At 42.0% G+C, this 21,520-nt stretch overlaps 1 protein-coding gene across 1 annotated transcript in view; it reads left to right on the top strand.

Annotated features, from left to right (window-relative positions):
* The window catches only part of LOC124776808, a 77,746-nt gene that overhangs the window by 38,950 nt on the left and 17,276 nt on the right, over positions 1–21,520 (top strand). The window contains exon 2 of the mRNA XM_047251957.1: positions 2,867–3,949. Within this exon, the coding sequence (XP_047107913.1) occupies positions 2,867–3,949 (1,083 nt within the window). The remainder of the gene's footprint in view (positions 1–2,866; positions 3,950–21,520) is intronic.

Raw genomic sequence — 21,520 nt, 5'->3', positions numbered from 1 at the left:
AGTGGACAGTTTGTTGCAACAAATTTTTATGTTTGTGGGTTTGAGTTTCTTGTCCACAACAAATATTCCAGTTCCACTTAGCATTGGCCCACTCTTTTGATGTGAATTTAAATTTCTCCTCAGAAATCTCACAGTTGTCCATTTTAGGTTTTAACCAGATTTCTGTGCCTGGTATTATGAGAGCACCACAGCTTCTTAGAAATGCTTCAAATTCTGGTACTTTGTTGCGAATGCTTTGGTAATCACTAATATTTTACTACACCCACTGTCGGGGGGTATTTCTTTGGATATTATACAGGCACGTGCAAATCTCTTACAGCTATTGTTATCTAGAGTGAACGGGGAGCTGCATCCTCTAAATAATCCATGTGTGCCCCCACACAGTAAGCCATGTGGTTTGCTACCCCCCAAGGTGTGGTGCACATATGTATCCATTTAGGGAGACACTAACCTGTGGTACAATTCCAGGAAGTCACAGCCTAGCTTGTCACAGAACCTGTAAAGACTCTGGGTCAAGTCTCCCACTCAGCCCATAACCAGAGGCCAATGATCAGTTCTGAGGACAATACTGCAAAGTGTCAGCTTTGTTCAAAATCTATAGGCTAGGCTAGTGTTTTCAGAATGAATGTTTCATGCTGCAGCAGTGTGTGCTCTGATTTGAAACTTATTGACAGATTAAAAGAGGAAATCAAGTGCTGAAGGAAGTAAACCTGTCAGAGTGAATTGTTTGGATAGCTCATTTGGTAGAACATTTGCCTATGAAAACCAAAGGTCCCAGATTAAAGTCCAGGTCTGGTACACAGTTTTAATCTACCAGTAAATTTCATATTAGGCTAGTGTTGTCTACTCTGCCTGTCACTTAATAAAAGTATGACTTTGAAACTGAGATCGCAGGCATAGCTTCAACCAGTGTGCACTAGTCTGCAGTTGGTTGCATCCTGTACCCTTCAACAGTTTCAATGATGCCTCCAGGCATACATTCCTTGCTGCCATTTCCCTAATCAATGTAATATTTACCATGTGTTTGAACTACCAATGAGTAGCATTGCTACCTCCTGATACAGGACACAGCAGATTTCCCAACAAGTGAAGTGAGTCTCACTGGTTTAATTTCAGTTTCATTGGAAGACAGCACCTTTTAACTTGTTGGTAGGGGGATCAGTATAACACTCTGTTCTTCCTGGTCTCTGTCTCCCCTGTACAGAGACTATACATGTAACAGTGACACAGCATCCAGTCAAGAGGATGAGTAGTGACAGACCTCATACTTCCTGCAGAGGAGACGAGGTACACTGAAGAGTACTTTAGATACATTTGGTATCTTTGGTGCACAACTCCCAGGAACCCTCTCAATACAATCATTTGCAGCTGTTTCCAATCACTCGAGTTTCCAGGGTGATTTTCAGCTGCTTACATACACCAGCCAACTCATCCCAAACTTGAGAACATCATTTGCAGTGGGGCTAGGTTGTCTCTGGTGCCATGTTCTACCGAACAGTGAACAAAAAACTTCAAAATAAGCTTGCTGAATCTCTTTAATTTCCATGTCTTTTAAATGAAAACTATTACTAATTCCATTTAAGGGCTAAAGCAATTAATACACAAATTGAGATGATGATTAAGGTGACAGAAAAACCTGGGGTAAGTTACTTATTTTATGAAATGTGTGCACAAACCACACAGTATTACATCAGTTCTCTTTCATTAACTTATTATATCAAGTTCTTTAACGGGACCACATGCCTTGCATCCTCATTCTGGCCCCAAACTCAACAGATGGCACAGTGTTGATTCCAGACAATGCTTATTGTTACCAGTAGTTGAGCTGCAGTTCAAAGAGAACCAATGGTGGAAGAAAGTGTGCACTGCTGTGGCTAAGGTGAGTGGTATACTTGTGTGTTCTAGAGCAGTGTTTCACTGGTGTTGTGATAAGTCATAACCAGTTGGTTTGAATTTGATAGCCTCCAACAAAGTTTAACAGTACTTGACATGTTACATGTTTAAAGAGACTGTGCCCTCATCAGATTGACTCATTCCAGTATGTTTTTGTTTATGAATATAACAAATGTGTTGTTAAGAATTAGTAGTATTTTGACCATGAGTGTCCAGTATTGACAACCTGATGAGAGCATTCTCCCCTAAAATGATTTGCTGCAATGTTTGAAGTACTGTTAATATAGGTGAATGCTATTATTTACATTTGATAAGGTATAACTGCTACTTCACATCTAAAAAAATGGAAAATGTTGAAGTGTCCTAACTAGTTCTTGAAATTTTTTGTAGTAGCTCATCTCGTAGCACCAGTCTGGAGTCTGTTACAGCTCTCCGCAGTAGGCTCTCATGTGCAAGTATTTTCGTCCCTGAAGAACTGCTGTAACTTAGATCCATTAAAACCAGCTGTATTCACAGTATTCATGTGTAGGTCTCCTTTCACTATTTTTAAACCCCCCGTCCCTCTCCCCCCCTCCCCCCTCTCCTTCTCTTCCATCTGTTATCCAAATGTAGCCCATATGTCATCAAACTTATAGCTTACAGACATAAACTTTGAGAACAAAGCAATTTTTATTTGATGTAGAATGTCTGTGAACAAATATAGATATAATTAAAATACACATTAATAATTGCCTACTAGACAAGTCTTCTGAAAGGCATAAAATTGTTGTTGTTTTATTTACACCCAAAATGTTTTTACTACTTCAAACATAATTGGCTTTTTGTCAATAAGGAGAATGAATAGCAAAATTTAAACAGTTGCCGGAAGCTTCTATAGGTGTGATGAAAATACTAAATGCAGATAATATTCAGTTTTATGCAAAACTCATTTTGCCACAGTAAGTACCCATGGGATATTTATTTTCTGTTGCAGGGTACTTCCACGCCAACACAACTGCACAGTAGGACTCCACACACAGTGTCTCAGAAGAGTTCATTGTCTGCCCCACATCAGAAGTCTCGTATGGAAAAAAAAATACTCAGTGATTTTATGCCTGATGGTAAGTTTAATCAAAAGAATGACTCCCCCAGAAAGAGCCACAAGGTGGCTACTTCACATAATGTTGGGAAAAAGGCTGCTGAGGGAACAAAATCATCCAGACATGCTGAGTTAATATTGCCAACCAAACAACTTGAAAGCGGCAGCACACTGCCTACAGCAAGAAAAGAGAAGCTGAAAATAAATGTTCCACAACCGACAAATAGTAGCAACAGGTGTGGCAAAGACAATATTGGACATACTGTACCTGAACTACTGGCTGATAAAAGCACGAAAAGATTGGAACATTCCAGGGAAAGCTATGCTCAAACTGTCAAATTTCCAGTGCAAACAAGAACGCAGCCCGAGGAATTAGACTTAAGAGCATCATCTGTATTAGAACTCAGTGGAGAAAGGGACATCCCAGAGCCAACTAGCCCTGCATACTCGGACAATGATTGTAGTTTCATGACATATTCCAGTGATGGAATATCTGTCATTATAAGCAATGGTGGCTGTGTATTACATGATGAACCACATTCAATTGTGTCACATACAGCCAAGTCAGATCTGGAGAAATTGGGAAGAGCATTGTGTATTGAAATTCCAAAGCAAGACAATGAAACTGATGATGGTGTGAAGTCAGTGAAATCTATATCACCAGTGTACACACCAGGGAGTACTTGCCCAGAACTAACTTTTTCTGGATCTCCTCCACTTCTCAACAGCTTGGACTCCATTAGCCCTGTGGACTCAGCATGGTCCTCAAGAACCTTGTCTCCAATCAGCTATGAATGCAATTCACCGGCTGTTCTCACCAAAACAGCCTCCACTGCTGCTACTTCTGGTAGTGTGGTCACTACTACTACTCCAACTACACCAATTTGCAGGAAGATCCCTTCCAGTAATAGTACAATCTCTCCAGCAAATGCAGATGACACTTGGCTGTGGCTTCCTGCTATCATTCCACCATTGACGGTAAGTGTTAGTATTGCAGCAAATACGAAAAGGTAGGTTGTGTGTGTTTGATTACAGAAGTTTGTTGATTAACATCTACACTCTGCGAATCAGTCAAGTGCATGACAGAGGGTATCTTCCACTGCACCAGTTATTAGGGCTTTTCACATTCCATTCACATATAGTGTGTGGGAAAGATGATTGTTTAAATGCTTCTGTGCATGATATAACTAATCTAACCATATCCTCAAGATCCCTATGGGAGCAGTATACAGGGGGTTGTAGCATATTACTATAGCTATCATTTAAAGCTGGGTCTTGAAACTTTGTTGGTAGATTCCATCAGCATAGTGTCCACATATCTTAGTCTGTCAGGCCATTGTTTCAATATATCATTGACACTCTTCCATGGATCAGACAAACCTTTGACAATTTATCTGCCCTTCCCTGTATATGTTACATACCCTCTGCCAGTCCTATTTAGTACTAGTCCCACACACTACAGCAATATTCAGGAGTGGACCATTCAAGTGGTTTGTAAGTGGTCTCCTTTGCAGCCTGACTGCATTTCCCTAGTTTTCTATCAATAAACTGATGTCTGCTTCCTGATTTACCCACAACTGAGGCTACATGATTGTTCCACTTCATGTCCCTACTAAGGATTTTCAGAGTTCATGGATTCCAGCTGTGACTCAATATTGTTATATTCATAGGATGCTATGGTTTTTGATTTTTTGTTTTGTGGAGTGGAAAATGTTTCATTTTTGAACATTTACAGCAAGTTGCCAGTCATTGCAACACTTTGAAATGTTATCAAGGTCTGACTGAATATCTGAACAGATTTGTTCAGGCTGTACTTTGTTGCAGATAACTGCATCATTTGCAGAAATCCTGAGGTTACTATTAAGATTGTCTGAAAGATCATTAATATTCATCATGAAAAGCAAGGGGCACCAGAAGGTACTTCTACATCTGTCACTACCTGACTGCTTCAAGCCATGACTTTCAGGATGTCATCTGAGAAAAGTGCAAGTTGGGTTTCACTTGATCTATGATCTTTGTCAAGGATATTGGATAGCAATTTTGGATAACTTTTGCTACTTGTACTATAGATGGGTGTGACCTTTGTTTCCTTCCAGCTACTCGAAGTGATCTTTTGTTTGAGGAATCCAAGATTATAGGTGACAGAGGCTCTCTCATCTATGATTTGGGTATAGAATCTGATGGGTCTCCATTGGACACTGGGTCTTTGTCCAGTTTTAATGATTTAAGATGCCAATGATACTAATACCTATTTCACTCACCTTTTCCGCAGCACAAGGATTAAACTGGGACAATACTCCTGGGTTTTCCTTTGTAAAGGAATATTTGAAAACAGAGTTAAGCATTTCTGCTTTTGCTTTGCTACTCTCAATTTCATTTCCTGACTTACATTGGCGAGTGGACACTAACTCTAGTGCCATAGTGCCAATAATGTCCTTTACATATGACCAGAAGATCTTATGGTCTTGTGAAGGATCTTTTGACAATATTCTGCTGTGGTCATTGAGGGCTTCATACATAGTTCTCTTGTTGCATTCAGCATGTCTATCTACAGCCATATGATTTGTTTTACACCTGTTATGCAGTAGTCTTTCTTTCTTTAGAAAGTTCTCTACAGTGACTGTATACCATGGAGGATCTCATATTTTGAACAGTTCTGTTGGATACCTACCTATCCAGTTCTTGGTAAACTATTCTTTTAAACTTGAACCTTGCTACTATTTGCTATATCTATGTATTACTTCAACTTTTCTTTGACCTGTCCATCATCAATTGTACAATTTATGCTGTATGGTAAATCAACCAACCAACCATAGTTCCTCTACATGCTCCTGTCCTGGCTAAATTTTCAGTCTCTCATGGGGATATAACACTACTGCTTCTCTGTCTAATTTTCTGAACAGACTGAAAGACTGTTTTAATTAGCCTTTGTACTTTTGTATCCATTGTTGCTAAAACTGCCTCAGTCACAGATACTGGTTTTAAGTGTCTACCTCAGAGGTCAGGTCTGCTTATTGCCATTAGATCTAATTTATTTCCATCATGGGTGATATTCTAAACTACCTGCTCTAAGCAGTTTCCAGAGAAGGTGTTAGCAATGTTTGACAGGATGTCGTATCACTCCCACCACTAACAAAACTGTAAGTTTCCCAGTTGATTATTAGATGGTTAACTCTCCACCAGTGATTGGGAACATACATACTACAGAACTGAGATTTTCTTTAAAGTTTTTGGTTACATCCTGAACTGAGTCAGGTGGTTGATAGAAGGACCCTATTATAAGTTTATGCCTACCCTTTGTACTGAGTCTTGCCCAAATAATCTGACATGCTGCTTGATTTCTGTCTTAATGGATCTAAGTTCTTGTCTGTCGTGACAAATGCAGACAATACAGACTTCACAGTAACTCTGTCCCAAACACCAGTTTATGAGTTGCATTATGTAAGAACTCATTAATTACAAAATATTTGCAATGTCTGAAACTTCTCAAAAGTATCCTTTTCATCAAAGTACATAATGAAATTTGGGGACTGTTTGTTGTGAACAAGGATACTATAGCTATGTTTATGAAAAGTAGAATAAAGTCCTGGTAATCATATAGTACACATAGTATATTCTGATGTAGGACAAGTCAGTGTATAACAAAATATGTTAAATTTGCATTAATTTCATTATTTGTACATTAAATTATCACTGAGTTACAATATACAGAGCAAATATTGAACAAAAATAGTGTGTAGATATTTTAAAGCAGAAAGTGTGTACTGTACTGTACTGACAGATTAATATTTGTATTACAGCAACATTTACATGGTAAATCATTAAAGGTCTAGTAACATTTATATGATACATCACTAAGACAGACACAAATCATTAGTGAGCTTCCTGAAGGAACTCGTGGAGACTATAGAAGCAATGATGAGTCAAATTTGCCTTAGTAGTTGACTTGAAATTTGCCAGGTCATTTATTGATTTAATTTGTGGGGGAAGTTATTTATAATATTTCCCATAATACAGGGTTCCTTTTTTATTCAGGGTGTCGTCGTCGTCGTCGTCGTCGTCGTCGTCGTCGTCGTCGTCGTCGTCGTCGTCGTCGTCGTCGTCGTCGTCTTCAGTCCTGAGACTGGTTTGATGCAGCTCTCCATGCTACTCTATACTGTGCAAGCCTCATCTCCCAGTGCCTACTGCAGCCTACATCGTTCTGAATCTGCTAAGTGTATTCATCTCTTGGTCTCCCTCTACGGTTTTTACAACAGGGTGGTGTTGGTGGGCTCTAAATGAAGGTTTCCTTTTGCTTGGTGTTATAGGAGTGGATATTTTCATTTTCTGGAAGAGAGTGGGATTTTCCATTGAATTTTTTCACAAACACAGTTATCTCATACACTGTCAAGTTTAGGCTAATGACATAATACTACACAATATCTTCCTGGGAAACACAGGTTATGTATACAACTGATGATTTAATACTACACATTACATCAAAACACCTGCACAAGTTTTGATAAAATCGTCATAAACACATTTAAACTTGGTCAAGTTATTGTTCCTAAGATTTCAGAATGAATTTGTGACACAATTTTACTCAAAGACAAAGGAAATGCTGGCAGCTGACTTGTATACTTAAACATGTGAATTGCATGGACTTCACCACTTACCTGGTTTTGCATCCCCCTTTACACTAGCATGCTAAACATGAACACTGCAGCTTCAGTATCCCTCACAAAAAATGTTAAGTGTAAAAATGAAGGAAAGAGAACACGAAAACCAACATGGCAGAGACACTGAGACTGCCCAAAACCTAGCACAGAAGTAACCATCCCGTTTCAGGAGGGGGGTCATAAAGTATCAGCATGGAGGTAGCCCTCTGACCATGCAGGGTTCACTGTAATGGTGCCTGAGCTTGAAAGCTCCCCCTGTATAGCAAGGAGTGTGTACCAATCATGACTGGGACACAGGGACTCTGAGCAATGGGTTACTGGGCAGGTACAGAGTGCATTCCATAAGTAATGCGACCAATTTGTTTCTGATGCAACGGTACACCAGTGTCTTGTAATCGGCTGGGCTTAGTGGAGGGGGTATTAGCTTCAGAACGCTCTGTCTCATTTGGCTGTGAGCTGCTGGAGAGTCAGTATGTGTGTTTCCGTCAACCGCATTTTGAGTTTATGTAACACGGCACAACGAATCATTCTGTAGAGCAATGGTACGCCATCAAATTTTGCATTAAACTTGGGAAGTCTGCCACCGAAACGTTTCTATTACTTCAGCATGCCTTCAGGACTGATTGCTTGTCCAAATCACAAGTTTTCTGATGGCAAAAGTTGTTCATGGAGGGCTGAGAGATAATCACAGATGAACCTCACAGTGGACGGCCATCAACCGCATGAGTCGACAAAAATGTGATGCGTGTGCACGATTGTTTGAACTATGGCAGATGGCTGAGCCTTCAATTGATAGCACAAACTCTAAACCTGTCAAAAACAACAGTTTTCCACATTTTGACCGAAGATTTGAACATGAGAAAGGTGTGTACCAAACTCGTCCCAGAAGTGTTGATCGACGAACACAAGCACATGAGAGTGCTTCGGTGCCGAGAAATGTTGGAAATGTGTGAAAATGATCCTCATTTTTTAATCTCAGTTATCAGTGGTGATGAGTCATGGATTTTTGAGTATGACCTTGAGACAAAAGGCAGAGTTCAGAGTGGCACACCCCATCATCGCCCCATCCCAAAAGGCACATATGAGCAAGTCCAGGATGAAAACCATGCTCATTGTCTTCTTTGACATCAGAGGCATTGTCCACCATGAATTCGTACCTACCGAGACTACAGTGAACTCAGCTTTCTACTTGGAAGTTCTCAAAAGACTGAAAAGGAGGGTCTCGCACTGCCGAAGCAACATCAAGGACACATGGAAAGTTCACCACGACAACGTGTTGAGTCACAGTGCCATTGTCAACGACTTCCTGGCCAGGACCAAGACCCCATTGGTTCCCCAGCCTCCCTACTGTTCTGACCTGGCTCCTGCTGACTTTTTTGTTTCCTCGGTTAAAAGGAGTCAAGAAAGGAAAACATTGGGACACGATTGAAAGCACCCAGGTGCATGTTACATCAACTCTAAAAGGCATTCCAGAAAAAGCATTCCAGGATGCCTTCCAGGCTGGGAAACACTGCCTCCAGAAGTGTATTGACACAAGAGGGTGCCATTTTGAAAATTTTTGATTCGTACGAATATATTCAATAAATGATTTTTATGAATTTGGTCTCATTACTTATGGAACACACCTTGTATTCATTGCTGAGGCTGGGTGGTGCCCATGGGGAAAATCCCCTTAGGAGTATTTGGATGGCTTGTGCATATGAAGGGATGGGGCTTTCTCCCACTGGTTTTTGTACAACCCCAGCTGTCTCTTCAGAGAGAAAGAACTTGTTCAATGCAGAGAGACAAGATTCCAAAGTGTTTCCTTTCCTGGATATGCTGTGGGAGGAACATAAGGCTAAGCAACAAGCAGATAAATATTCTCCCCCCAAATACCTAGTTTGTACAAGGACAGAGAGGGGGATTCTTTCTTGGCCACATAGTCTTTATTCTTTGTAGAGGCTACAAGTAGAAGTTTGATGAAGTTGCAGCCATCTCCAAAATGAAGAGTGGCTAAAATTTTTTATTAAAACTGCGTCCCCTACCCAGTTATGGGCATTGCTTGCTTGTGACAAACTGGTTAACATTCTGGTGACTGTCACTCCCAATTATAGTCCAAACATGGTTCAAGGCATTTTCCATTGTGACAGCCTCTTGCAGTCTGATGAGCTATGTGCCAATGTGGAGCAATGGGATGTACACTACCAAAGGACAAAAGATTACTACAGAGCCTACACAGTGGCTTTTTAGGGTGATTTGTCGCCAGGGTGATGGTGTACGAATATGATGTGAAACTGTCTCCCCCCCCCCCCCATGCAGTGCTTCAAATGTATGAAATTTGAGCACATGTCTTTACTCTATGGAACCAACCCAGTCTGCAGGGATTGTGGACGACTGTTGCGTGTGAACATTACTTGTGCTCCCGTCCGTCCGTCCGTCCATATCTGCATAAGCTATGGAGAGCACAATTCTCTCTGCTCACAAGAGTGCACAGTCTTCCAGAGAGAGAGAGAGAGAGAGAGAGAGAGAGAGAGAGAGAGAGAGAGAGAGAGAGAACAGGAAAAAAATAAAACTCAACAGACTGAATACCAAGGCCAGGAAGTAGTTTGAGCATCTACATCTTGCAGGACAATGTTGTATGCTACAGCTATGACGCCACCTTCTTTGGTGACTGCACTCATCTCCATTATGTATCCTACAGGAGCCCCAGGGCTGCTTGACCATACCTGCCCTCTGATAGTTGGGGGTTCTCCTCTTGCTGCTTCCACCACACCCACTTTGGGATCTATGACTCCTTACCCACAAGGAATGCTGATCCTCACCCACAGCCAGAGACATGTCACCTTTGTTTGTCTTCTCATGCCAGGAAGCACTCTTGGGACACTACTCCTCCAAGGTATCTGCTTGCCAGCCTGCAACCAGATACCGGCCAGTGGCTGAAGGAGCGACAGGCTGCAGGTTGTAGGGCTTCTTGATGATCTTACTTAGTCCCTGAAACTAATTCAGGAAAGCCCTCCCTGTCATCCAAACCCCCTAAGAAGAAAAGACAAAAAGAAGTCTTCCAAGGTGAAGGAAATTCTGGTGGCCTCCATGCAAGTAGTTCCCACATGTTCTGTTTCTGGCATATGGCTTATCACCCTCAATGTTACAGTCATTGTTTGCCATACCTCACTATGAGGTAAAACTTGCAACAGAAGCCTCTTGCACTAGCCCTATGAACAGCCTACTCATGGAGGTTGGAATCCCTCCACTATGGATTAGGTGCCACACACATTTGCTGCTCCCCTAAGAATCCAGGCAAATGTGCCAATTTTCCTAGAAGCGAATCCACCTCCCACAAGAGATCCAGAACTGGAGTCAACCACCCCCATGGCGTGTACTCCTACCTCAGACATGTCTTGATTTATCCTTTGGACCTAAAGGTTCATTTGACCCCATGGTATTTCGCCACATGTTTCTGGCTGTCCTTGATTCGTTTTCAGGTTTGAAAGTGGTATGCCCTGCCAGCTCAAAAGATGGACTAATCGATTTTACCTATGCATATGCAAAGTTCAGTGAACTATGCTCCCTACCAAATGGATGCAGTGTCTTCACGTCTGAACTGGTGACAATCAAATGAGCCCTTAGCCAGGCTTGTTCTTGCACTGGTGAGATGCTTCTGATCTGAAATGTCTCCCTAAGCAGCCTTCAGGCTATAGATCTGTGCTACGCTCATCATGCATTGGTCACAATTATCCAGAATCTTCTTTCTGACTGCATTCAAGCTGGATGGCCAGTTCTCTCTGTTTGGTCCCCAGACATGTTGGATTCTTAGGGAATGAATGTGCTGACCACTTGGCATAGTTGGCTAGCTGGATGCCAATTTTGGGGATGGGTTCCCAGAACTAGACACTCAGTCGACTCTGTGCCATCAATTGTTTGAGATCTGGAACTCACAATGGTCCGTCCTGAACTGCCCAAACAAATTGATTGCAATGAGGAGATGACAACCATGTGGCACTCTTCCATCGATACCTCTCATAAGGAATCCACTGCCTTCTGTCAGCTATGCATTTGCCACACTTGGCTGACCCATGGCCACATTCTCTGTGAGGACCTACATTACTGTTGATGTAGTGTCTGCCTGATGGTAGCCCCTATCCTATTAGACTGCACTAATTTGTCTGCTTTTCAGTGATATGTTAACCTTCCTGACATGCTACCTCTGGTGCTGGTGGACAATGCCAAAGTGACTTACCTCATTTTACATTTCACCTGTTCTCTGTGAGGTGGGGCACTTTAGCCTCATAGGTTGCCCGAAGAGTTGGAAGACACCCCTCACCTGCTATGGCGCATGGAACCTGCAGTGGACCTTGCTCTACAGCCTGGCCCCTTCCCACCTTCTTATTCTCCTTACATATTTTATGGTTACCATTTTTAATATTTTTGTCTTTCCTAAAATTGTATAATCCTGTCTGTACTGGTCATTTTCTTGGGATAATGGATAGTGAGGTAATGCTGGAGATATGCTGCATCTCCCACCACATACCATGTTCCAAGGACACCCAACTGCATTCTGGACAGAGCAGCTGGCCTGCCTTATCCCCCCCTCATTCCCCTCCTACTTCTCTATGATTTTTCTCTCTTTCTTATTGTAGTGTGGTTACAGTCAGGCTTTCCAGCATTTGCATTTTATATCCTTCCCCTGAGGATTATTCTTGGTTTGATACATATTGAATGAAGGGACTGATGACCTTGCAGTTTAGTACATTAAACTCCTGTACCCAATCTGGTGTCAGTTTCTTGGCAACTGATATTGATAGGGCATGCTTTATGTTGATTAGTCAGTTTTCATCTTTTGGAGTAAAAAACAACCTGGTGTACATGGAACGTTATTGATAAGTTTGTCAGAAGTAATCTTAATCATAAAAATTTAATAAAAGTTTGACACCTAACTGTACGTGCTGTATGTACAGTGGAGAAACACTTGACATAAACCCCATACAGAATATAGGCACAATTCTGAAGCACCTTGGGAAATATGGTGGGCTAATAACTGTACAGTGACTGCAGATATCTGGGATTGCAAACACTGTGCTTAGAACATTTTTAATCATGTTGGCTTTGAATTTTCTAACCTAGTGACATTACTGCCAAATAGGCTGGTAGTATTTTTTCCAGTCATCACTAGAGAAACCTAAGTTAGTGTCCAAACCATCCAGTTTATGGGCTTACCATACTAATTAAAAAAGTGACATAAACACATTTGTGGCTATAAAATTAAGATATATAAATTCAAATGTATCTGGGGAGGAAAATACCTTAACCCAGTCGGTCACCTTACATGGTCGCTTAATACCAACTTCACATATAGGAAGAGAGAGACAAAGGTTCAGTGTGAAGCCTGCTTAAATAATTCATAAAATTTTGGAAAAGCAAAGTAACTTGTATGAATAATGCATGATCTACTTTCTATACAAAATATTTCACAATATTGAAGACCTGTCACAGCTCTATTTGATCTAACTACAGTGTGACACTGAGTTAATAGCATACATTTTTCTGGTTATTGAGAACTTCATTTACAGATGCCAACAGAGTTCAGTGAATTCCTCAAATTAAAAATTTTAAAGAACTATTATCAGTGTCTATTTCTTAGCATACCATGCAAATACATGTGACCATAGCAGCCTCTCTCTACCATTATATTTAAATGATTCTGCATCTTTATCATTCATGGTGGGATGTGTATAATATAGAAAGTAATGGGAAATGTAGTTTCACAAAGTAAGTTTTATGTGCAAACTAACATGAAATACAGGGTGCTCAGAAATTCCTGTTACGGACTTCTAGGACTTGTAGAGGGGAGTGAGTACATCATATTTTGAAAAGGAACCCATGTCCAGAAATGTCATCCAGTGAGACTACAGAGTGTCAGAGTTATAGGTGTGGGCGTCTGTAAAAAGTACATATACACGGGGTGATTTCGTGATTGTTAGACTTTCTAGGATGATGAAGAACGATAAATGTATTAATTTGAAGAAAGGATCCCTGTACCGGAAACGAAAGAGTTGAAAGTTATTAACGATAACCATTCTGATACCTCTGACAGTTGAATACATGTACTGGCTCTTGTGTTGCGAAGAGTGTAGGGTTGGTAACTTTCAGTGGTGGTAGTATGGACAAAAATGAGAAAAAATGTCCAGTAAATGTGGGCTCTAAATTGCATACCTGAGGAGCTATGACCATTCGTTCATCGCTAATGTGAAACACATGTCCTCTACTGAGCAAGTGCTCATAGCTGTTAAGGTTGCTCCCGATTTTTCCCCAAAATTTCTTGTTGCTTCGTATGTTGTTTGTCCAATTTGGTGCCTTCCATAGTCGTCGTCCCCCCCCCCCCCCCCATATCTAGGAGAATGGGGTCCTGCAGGGCTCTGTATTGAGTCTCTCTCTATTTTTAGTGGCCATTAATGGTCTAGCGGCAGCTGTTGGGCCGTCTCTCACCTCCTCTGTATGCAGACGACTTCTGCATTTTGTACTGCTCCACTAGTGCCGGTGTTGCTAAGTGGCACCTACAGGGAGCCATCCACAAGGTGGAGTCATGGGCTCTAGCCCACGGTTTCCAGTTTTTGGCTGCAAAGTCATGTGTTATGCGCTTCTGTTAGTGTTGTACCATTCATCCAGAACCAGAACTTTACCTTAATGATGATCCACTCACTGTAGTGGAGACATATCAATACTTAGGAATGGTTTTCAGTGCCTAATTGACTTGGCTTCCTCACCTTCATTAGCTTAAGAGGAAGTTCTGGCAGCACCTCAATGCACTCCACTGCCTGAGCAACACCAACTGGGGTGCAAATCGCTCTACGCTGCTGTAGCTGTACAGAGCCCTTGTTCAATCCCGCCTTGACATGGGTGTCTGGTTTATGGTCGAGCAGCACCCTCAGCATTGCGTTTACTCATTCCAGTGCACCACTGTGGCATTCACTTAGCAGCACGAGCTTTTAGGATGAGTCCAGTGACCAGTGTCCTTGTGGAGGCCAGAGTCCCTCCATTGCAGGTTAGGCGTGCACAACTGCTGGCCAGTTACATTGCACACTTTTGTAGTTATCCTGTGCATCCGATTCAGTCTCCTTTTCCCACCCATGGAGGTTCATCTCCTGCATTGACGGCCCACGTCATGGCTTCCAATAGCAGTTTGTGTCCGATCCCTTCTTTCCGAACTGGAGTCCTTGCCTTTACCACCTATACTTCAGGTCCATTTACGTACACCTCCATTGTGTACACCTAGGCTGTGGCTAAGCCTGAACCTTTCACATGGCCCAAAGGATTCAGTTAACCCCACAGCTCTCTGGGCAACTTCCCCTCGATTCTTGACATGTACCGAGGCCATGAATTGGTTTACATAGGTGGCTCAATGGCTGATGCTCACATATGCTTTGTGTGTGTCCATGGAGGACTTATTGAACAGCATTCCTTGCCTGATGACTGCAGTGTTTTTACTGCTGAGCTGGTAGCTGTATTGTGCTCTTGAGAACATCTGTTAATGCCCTGGGGAGTCGTTTCTTCTGCGTATGGACTCCTTGAGCAGCCTACAAGCTATCGACCAGTGCTACCCTTGTCATCTTGTGGTAGCAACCATCCAGGAGTCAATGTATGCCCTGGAATGATTCAGTCGTTCAATGGAGTTTTTCTGGACCCCAGGTCATGCCAGAATCCCAGGCAATGAACTTGCCGACAGGCTGGCCAAACAGGCTATGCGGAAACCGCTTATGGAGATAGGCTTCTCTGTATCTGACCTATCTTCAGTACTACGCTGCAATGTTTTGCAGCTTTGGGAGATGAAATGGCATAATTTCAGCATGCACAACAGACTGTGTGCCATTAAGGAGACTAAGAATGTGTAGCAGTCCTCCATGCAGGCATCTCGCAGGGTCTCTGGTTCTCTGCTGGCTCCACATTGGCCATGCTTGGGTGACACATGGCTATCGCCTGCGCTGTGATGACCCACCTCAGTGTTGATAAGGTGCCTGGCTGACAGTGGGCCCTACCTTGGTGAGCTGTCCTCCTTTGGTTGCCCTGTGATGGACTCCTCATTTACCGGACTCGTTGCCATTACTTTTAGCTGACAATGCCTCATCGACTAATTTAGTTTTACATTTTATACTGACGGTGGATTTTATCATTCTGTACAAGTTTTCATGCAAGTCCTTTGTCCCTTTGTGTTCTCCACTCTAATGCTTTTAGGGTAGATGTTTTAATGTCAGAGTGGCTGGCTTTTCCTTTTTATTTTTGTGGTCAGCCAGCCACAGTCATTTGCTCTCTTGTACCCCTTCTACCTGTTTCTTGCTTATCTCTGTGGTTTTCTTGTTTTGTCCATGGTAGTGTTGGTTGTCTGTCCGTCATTCTTCTGGTTCTTCCCTTTTCCTGTTATTGTGGGGTATATCTCCTTTCTTTTCTTCTTTCCCTTGTGTAATTATTTTATCAGGAACAAGAGACCGATGGCCCCGGAGTTTGGTCCCTTCCCCCCATCCCCACTCTGCTCTGTTCCCCTCTTTTAAACCAACCAACTTACCTTTCTACATAGTCTTAAGTCTTCTCAACACATTTCTTCTATTGTGGTACCAGTATGTGTGCCCTGTTCATAGAAATATGTTTGTTTGGTGTACAACCAATTGTAGACTGATGATCTGCATCTATCACACACTGTTGGCTGACCAGGAATTTCTTCGTGGGACCAAACAGATGAAAGTCCAATTCTGCATGGTCCACACTGTATGGCAGATGCTGGAGCAACTACCACCCATATTTGGTGATTTTTCTGAGGAACACAAGCAGCAACATTAATGTTGTGGTGTTTGTCATGAAGGGCACAACACAACTTAACCAATGTTTTAATGTAAGCTGTAGCATTCAGAGAGGTCCTGTGTTCAGCAAAGTCCACCAGTAACACACCATGCATACCCCAGAACACTGTCACAAGCACTTTCCTAGCAGACTGAGTCACTTTAAATTTTTTTGGCACTGGGAACCAGCATGTTTCCACTCCATAAAGGCCTGATTGGTTTTGGGTGTGTAGTGGTATGCCCATGATTTATCACCAAATATGATTCTTTTCAGAAAGTTGTCTGACTGTGGCATAATGTGTTAAATGGTCCAAGCTTGTCATCATTTGCTGGCCCTTTCAGCTGTCTTTCAGGTTCTTAGGAAGCCAGCAGGCACTGACTTGACAATATTTTGAGGTGTCATCAAAAATATTGTCGCATTGTAGGAAATGCTGAGCTGCTGCAATAAGGTTCACTCAATGGTTTTGACATTTTGTCTGGTTGCAGCTGTTACCAACCACCTGGAGCGTGGAGAATCATTAAGGTTCACACAGCCCTCTTGGAAGAATGCATAACACCTGGAGGTATTGCTACAGTCTCTACAGTCATTCTCATACATGTCACACATGTCCCTTTGAACTTCACTCAGTTTATGCCCTTTGGTCCACAAATATCAAACTACACTTCATTACTCTTCACACATTTATGACAGTAACATGCACACCATGTGTTTTCCACAATTCAGGCTTCTCTCACTAAAACTTCTCATGCAAACAAAGTACCATCTGTAGCACAAACTTTTTGAATTGTATTGTCATAAAATTTCAACATTCCAGATGCAAGAACAGAGGAGAAAAAATTTCAGATCCTCCCTTACATGTTTTTGGCACCACGTGCCATGTATGAGTTCCACTTCCACCATTGCTAGGCCTAGAAATTGGGTGATATTTGCTAGCAACAAGCAGGGGTGGCTTCATGGAATATTTGGGGTTCATATGGGGTCTTTGAGAATCTGGGATGCTTGTTGCATTCAAGGTGTGTTTCCTATACCTGGTTTTGAAAGATTGAAAGCTTGTAGCACTGAGTGTCCACGGACTTCTTCTGCTGGGAAAGTCTTGTCTTTGGGTGTACTAACAAGGGAACCTCCCCATCGCACCCCCCTCAGATTTAGTTATAACTTGGCACAGTGGTTAGGCCTTGATAAACTGAACACAGATCAATTGAGAAAACAGGAAGAAGTTGCATGGAACTGTGAAAAAATAAGCAAAATATACAAACTGAGTAGTCCATGGGCCATATAGGCAACATTAAGGAGAACGTGACCTCAGGAGCGCCGTGGTCCCGTGGTAGCGTGAGCAACTGCTGAACGAGAGGTCCTTGGTTCAAGTCTTCCCACAAGTGAAAATTTTACTTTCTTTATTTTTGCATAGTTATTATCTGTCCGTTCATTGACGTCTCTGTTCACTGTAATAAGTCTAGTGTCTGTGTTTTGCGACTGCATCGCAAAACCGTGCGATTAGTAGACGAAAGGACGTGCCTCTCCAATTGGAACCGAAAACATTTGGTCGCAAGGTCATAGGTCAACCGATTCCTCCACAGGAAAACATATCTGATATATTCTATATGACACTGGTCACGGCATGTGCGTCACATGACAGGAATATGTTGTCGACCCACCTAACTTGTACACTTGGCGAATGGGTAAAAAGATTCTTCTACCTTGCCCGATTTAGGTTTTCTTGTGGATGTGATAATCACTCCCAAAAAAAGTGATGAAAACATAAGAGTTTGTTACATAAACTGAAAATAAAAAATTAAAATTTTCACTCGATGGAAGATTTGAACCAAGGACCTTTCGTTCCGCAGCTGCTCACGTTACCACGACACTCCTGTGGTCCCATTGTCCTTGATGTTACCTATCTTGCCATGAACTACTCAGTTTGCATACTTTGCTTAATTTTTCACAGTTCCACATAACTTCTTCCTGTTTTCTCAATTGATCTGTGTTCAGTTTTTCAAGGCCTATCCACTGTGCCAACTTATAACTAAATCTGAGGGGGGTGCGATGGGGAGGTTCCCTTGTAAGATATGAGGCTTAGAACATGGTTATTGCCCCTCTAGGGGACGATTCTTTCTCAGCTTTACCAGTTGTGTGTTAAAAGTATGGACAATCTTTCCTGTAACCTATTAGAAACCAGGTGAAAATGGACAATGTGGTCCAAAGAAATGCCATTATACTTTCCAAAAGGTGTGGGACCGGGTTGAAGTGAATTGTGGAATGTTGTCCATGACAATGAACTTAGGCAGCCCCTATAGGGTAAAAGTCTTTATCAGTGCTTAGACTGTATATGCAGATGATGTGGAGATCATTAGTGTTATGAACAGAGCCCCCCCTGCTCCCCTATTTCCAGCATAGGAGAGAGCCTGCAAAATCAAGGTGGATGCAGGGCCATGGAGTAGAGGTCATTGGCAAAGGCAAATAGTCTTGGGGTGGAGCAGCTTGCTTACTTTCACAAGTTGTACACTTTGTGACAGCCACAATATTTGTCCATATCTCACCAGTAGATGTAATGTCTTGAGTCGCTTCATGAGTGTCCTTGCTGGAGTAGAGTTGGAGCTTGTTGCCAAAGGGCAGTGAGAATGAGGACCTGGGTTCAACCATTATTTCCCTGCAAAGAGATGATGCCTTGTCTAATGGACAGCTCATAGTGGCACACCCAGAATGCTTGTAGATCTAGGTGTCTTCTTATCTGTTAGCCAGCCTCTGTTGATGTACCTGATGAGATTTGCAGCACCAGGTCTCAAGCTGTGTGATATTGGATGAGGTGTGCATCCAGTGGGAGACTGTCCAGTGCTACATTGGTGGCTGCATCTGTCTGGTAACATGCATTAGTCAGCATGAAAGTGAGGGTCCTGACTTACAGGCAGCTGAGATAACAAATAAATGTTTGTGTGCTATGTTGTAGATCAGAACTGGATATCATATGTATAAGTAGAGAGGAATAGGGCCCACTTTTGTAAGGGTGCTGCCATTTTGATGGGTATGGTTGCTGAAGTTTTTAGTAAGGATACCAGCGGTTTATTTCTTGTTAGGAGGGAGAATCCCCACCCATACACATAGTCATGGAACTTTATTCCACAATTTATGGTGAGTGCTTTCTTTTCAGTTTGGCTGTACTTGCAATGAGCCAAATTTAATGACTTTGGTGTGAATGTGGTGGGCTGTTCTACCCCATTATTTAAGAGGGACATAACTACACCCACACCATAGTCACATGCATCAGCTGCAAGTAGGAGACAATGTATGGGATTATATGCTGTGAGGCAGGATGGTTCCAGTATTGTCTGTTTAAAGTCCTGGAATGCCTTGTCAAAAGCATATGACTATGAAGAGGGACCATTTTTGCAAAGCAACTGATGAAGGGGTTCAGAGTGTGCTGCCACCCATGGAATAAACAGTTATAGTTCATTTGACTCAATACTGACTGAAGCTGGGACCTGTTCTTGGATACTGGCCATTTTAAAATTGTCACATACTGAGGGGTTGGGCAGCTTCTTAAAGCACTGAAGTAACTCAATTTGTCACACACAAATTTCACACTTGTCTATGTGATAATGGAGATTAAATTGTGAAATCACTAAAAAAAAGTTGTTAGATTCTTTGTGAGGTCTGTGACATCTGTATCTGCAATGAGAATGTCATTCACATAATTCAGTTCTTGATTAAGTTCTCCAGGTATCTTTGGAATGTAGCTGGCACACTAGCTGTTCCAAATGGTAGGTCATTACACTGATACAGACCTAATTGAGTGTTGATGACTAGTACTGAGTTAGTGTCTGCATCCAAGGATAATCGTAAATTTGCATCTGTAACACCAACCTTAGAAAGTAGGGCACCCATAGTGAGACAGTTCCTGTTTTGTTCTAACTTGGGAATCAGACACGAGGCCAGTACTGGTTTTGAATTTACTATCCTCTTAAATCCCCACAAATACAAAGTACTCCATTTGGTTATTCCACTATCAAAATTGGCATTGCCCATGTACTGTTCATAACTGTGGTTAGTACGTCTTGGTCCTGGACTTGTAACTCATTGTGTAGCTTCTCCCTATGTGAGAATGGCATGTTACATGCTTTTAGCTCCAGCAGGTCATGTCTCGAGACTTAGTCAGGTGAATGCACAAACACCACATCCCAAACTAGTTTGGAGGAATAGGATTGTTTGCATTGTGGCTTGGAGCATTGGAATCTGCATACCTGGTTCAATCCCTGCAAACGATTTGCAATGTTATTCTGAGTATGTTTATTACTGTTGAAGAACTTGTGACAGATAGCTGTGACATGAACCTGGGAGTCAAAATACTCGCTCAAATTAGACTTGAGGAAAATATAGGGAAGGGTTTTTCGGTTCTGCCTCTGAGTGTAGTTCCTGTAAAAGCTGGTAAATTGCAGGGCTTGCATTTGTCAGTAAGAATGTGCATTTCTGCATATAACCTGTTATGTCATGAAACAGGAAATGTTGTTCCATGCCTACAATGTAGCATGACCAGGGTTCTAGCTTGCAGTCTAAGCTTTGGAAGGAGGCAGCATCACTCTGATGATTTGCACTGATGAACTGATTTGAGCCAGCTGTCCTGCAACTTCTGGAGTTGATTGTGTAATTAATTGCTGCCAGTCATTCCACCAATGTCTTCCGCATCATTCCATAGCAGAATGATCACTGGATATGTGACCTCACAGGGTCAGCTGCCATTGACATATTGACAAGTCATCCTGAAACAGTGTCTAGGCACAATGTTTACATCTCGTCACCAATGCTCTGTCTGGTACCCCAGACATAATCACTGTGGAAAATCAGGTAGCACTTAACACATTTATTTACAGTCCAACAACTGACAGTCTCATTAACATGGAGAAACTATGTAACAATAGAATCATGGCTTAAGTTCAATGAAGAATTGCAGAACTGAATTAGACATCAGGTTTCTTTAGGACTTGAACTTAACTGAAAGAACACTCCTCATAAAAGAAGTTGCAAATTTTGTTCCACGACTCAGTGACATTAGTCCCTCTGGAATAGGGAATAAAGTCCCTGCTGAGATTTTTAA

Source organism: Schistocerca piceifrons, chromosome 2 (assembly GCF_021461385.2).
Source record: "Schistocerca piceifrons isolate TAMUIC-IGC-003096 chromosome 2, iqSchPice1.1, whole genome shotgun sequence".
NCBI lineage: Eukaryota > Metazoa > Arthropoda > Insecta > Orthoptera > Acrididae > Schistocerca > Schistocerca piceifrons.
Note: the sequence above shows the minus strand (reverse complement) of the source record. Positions and strands in the feature narration are given on the sequence as shown.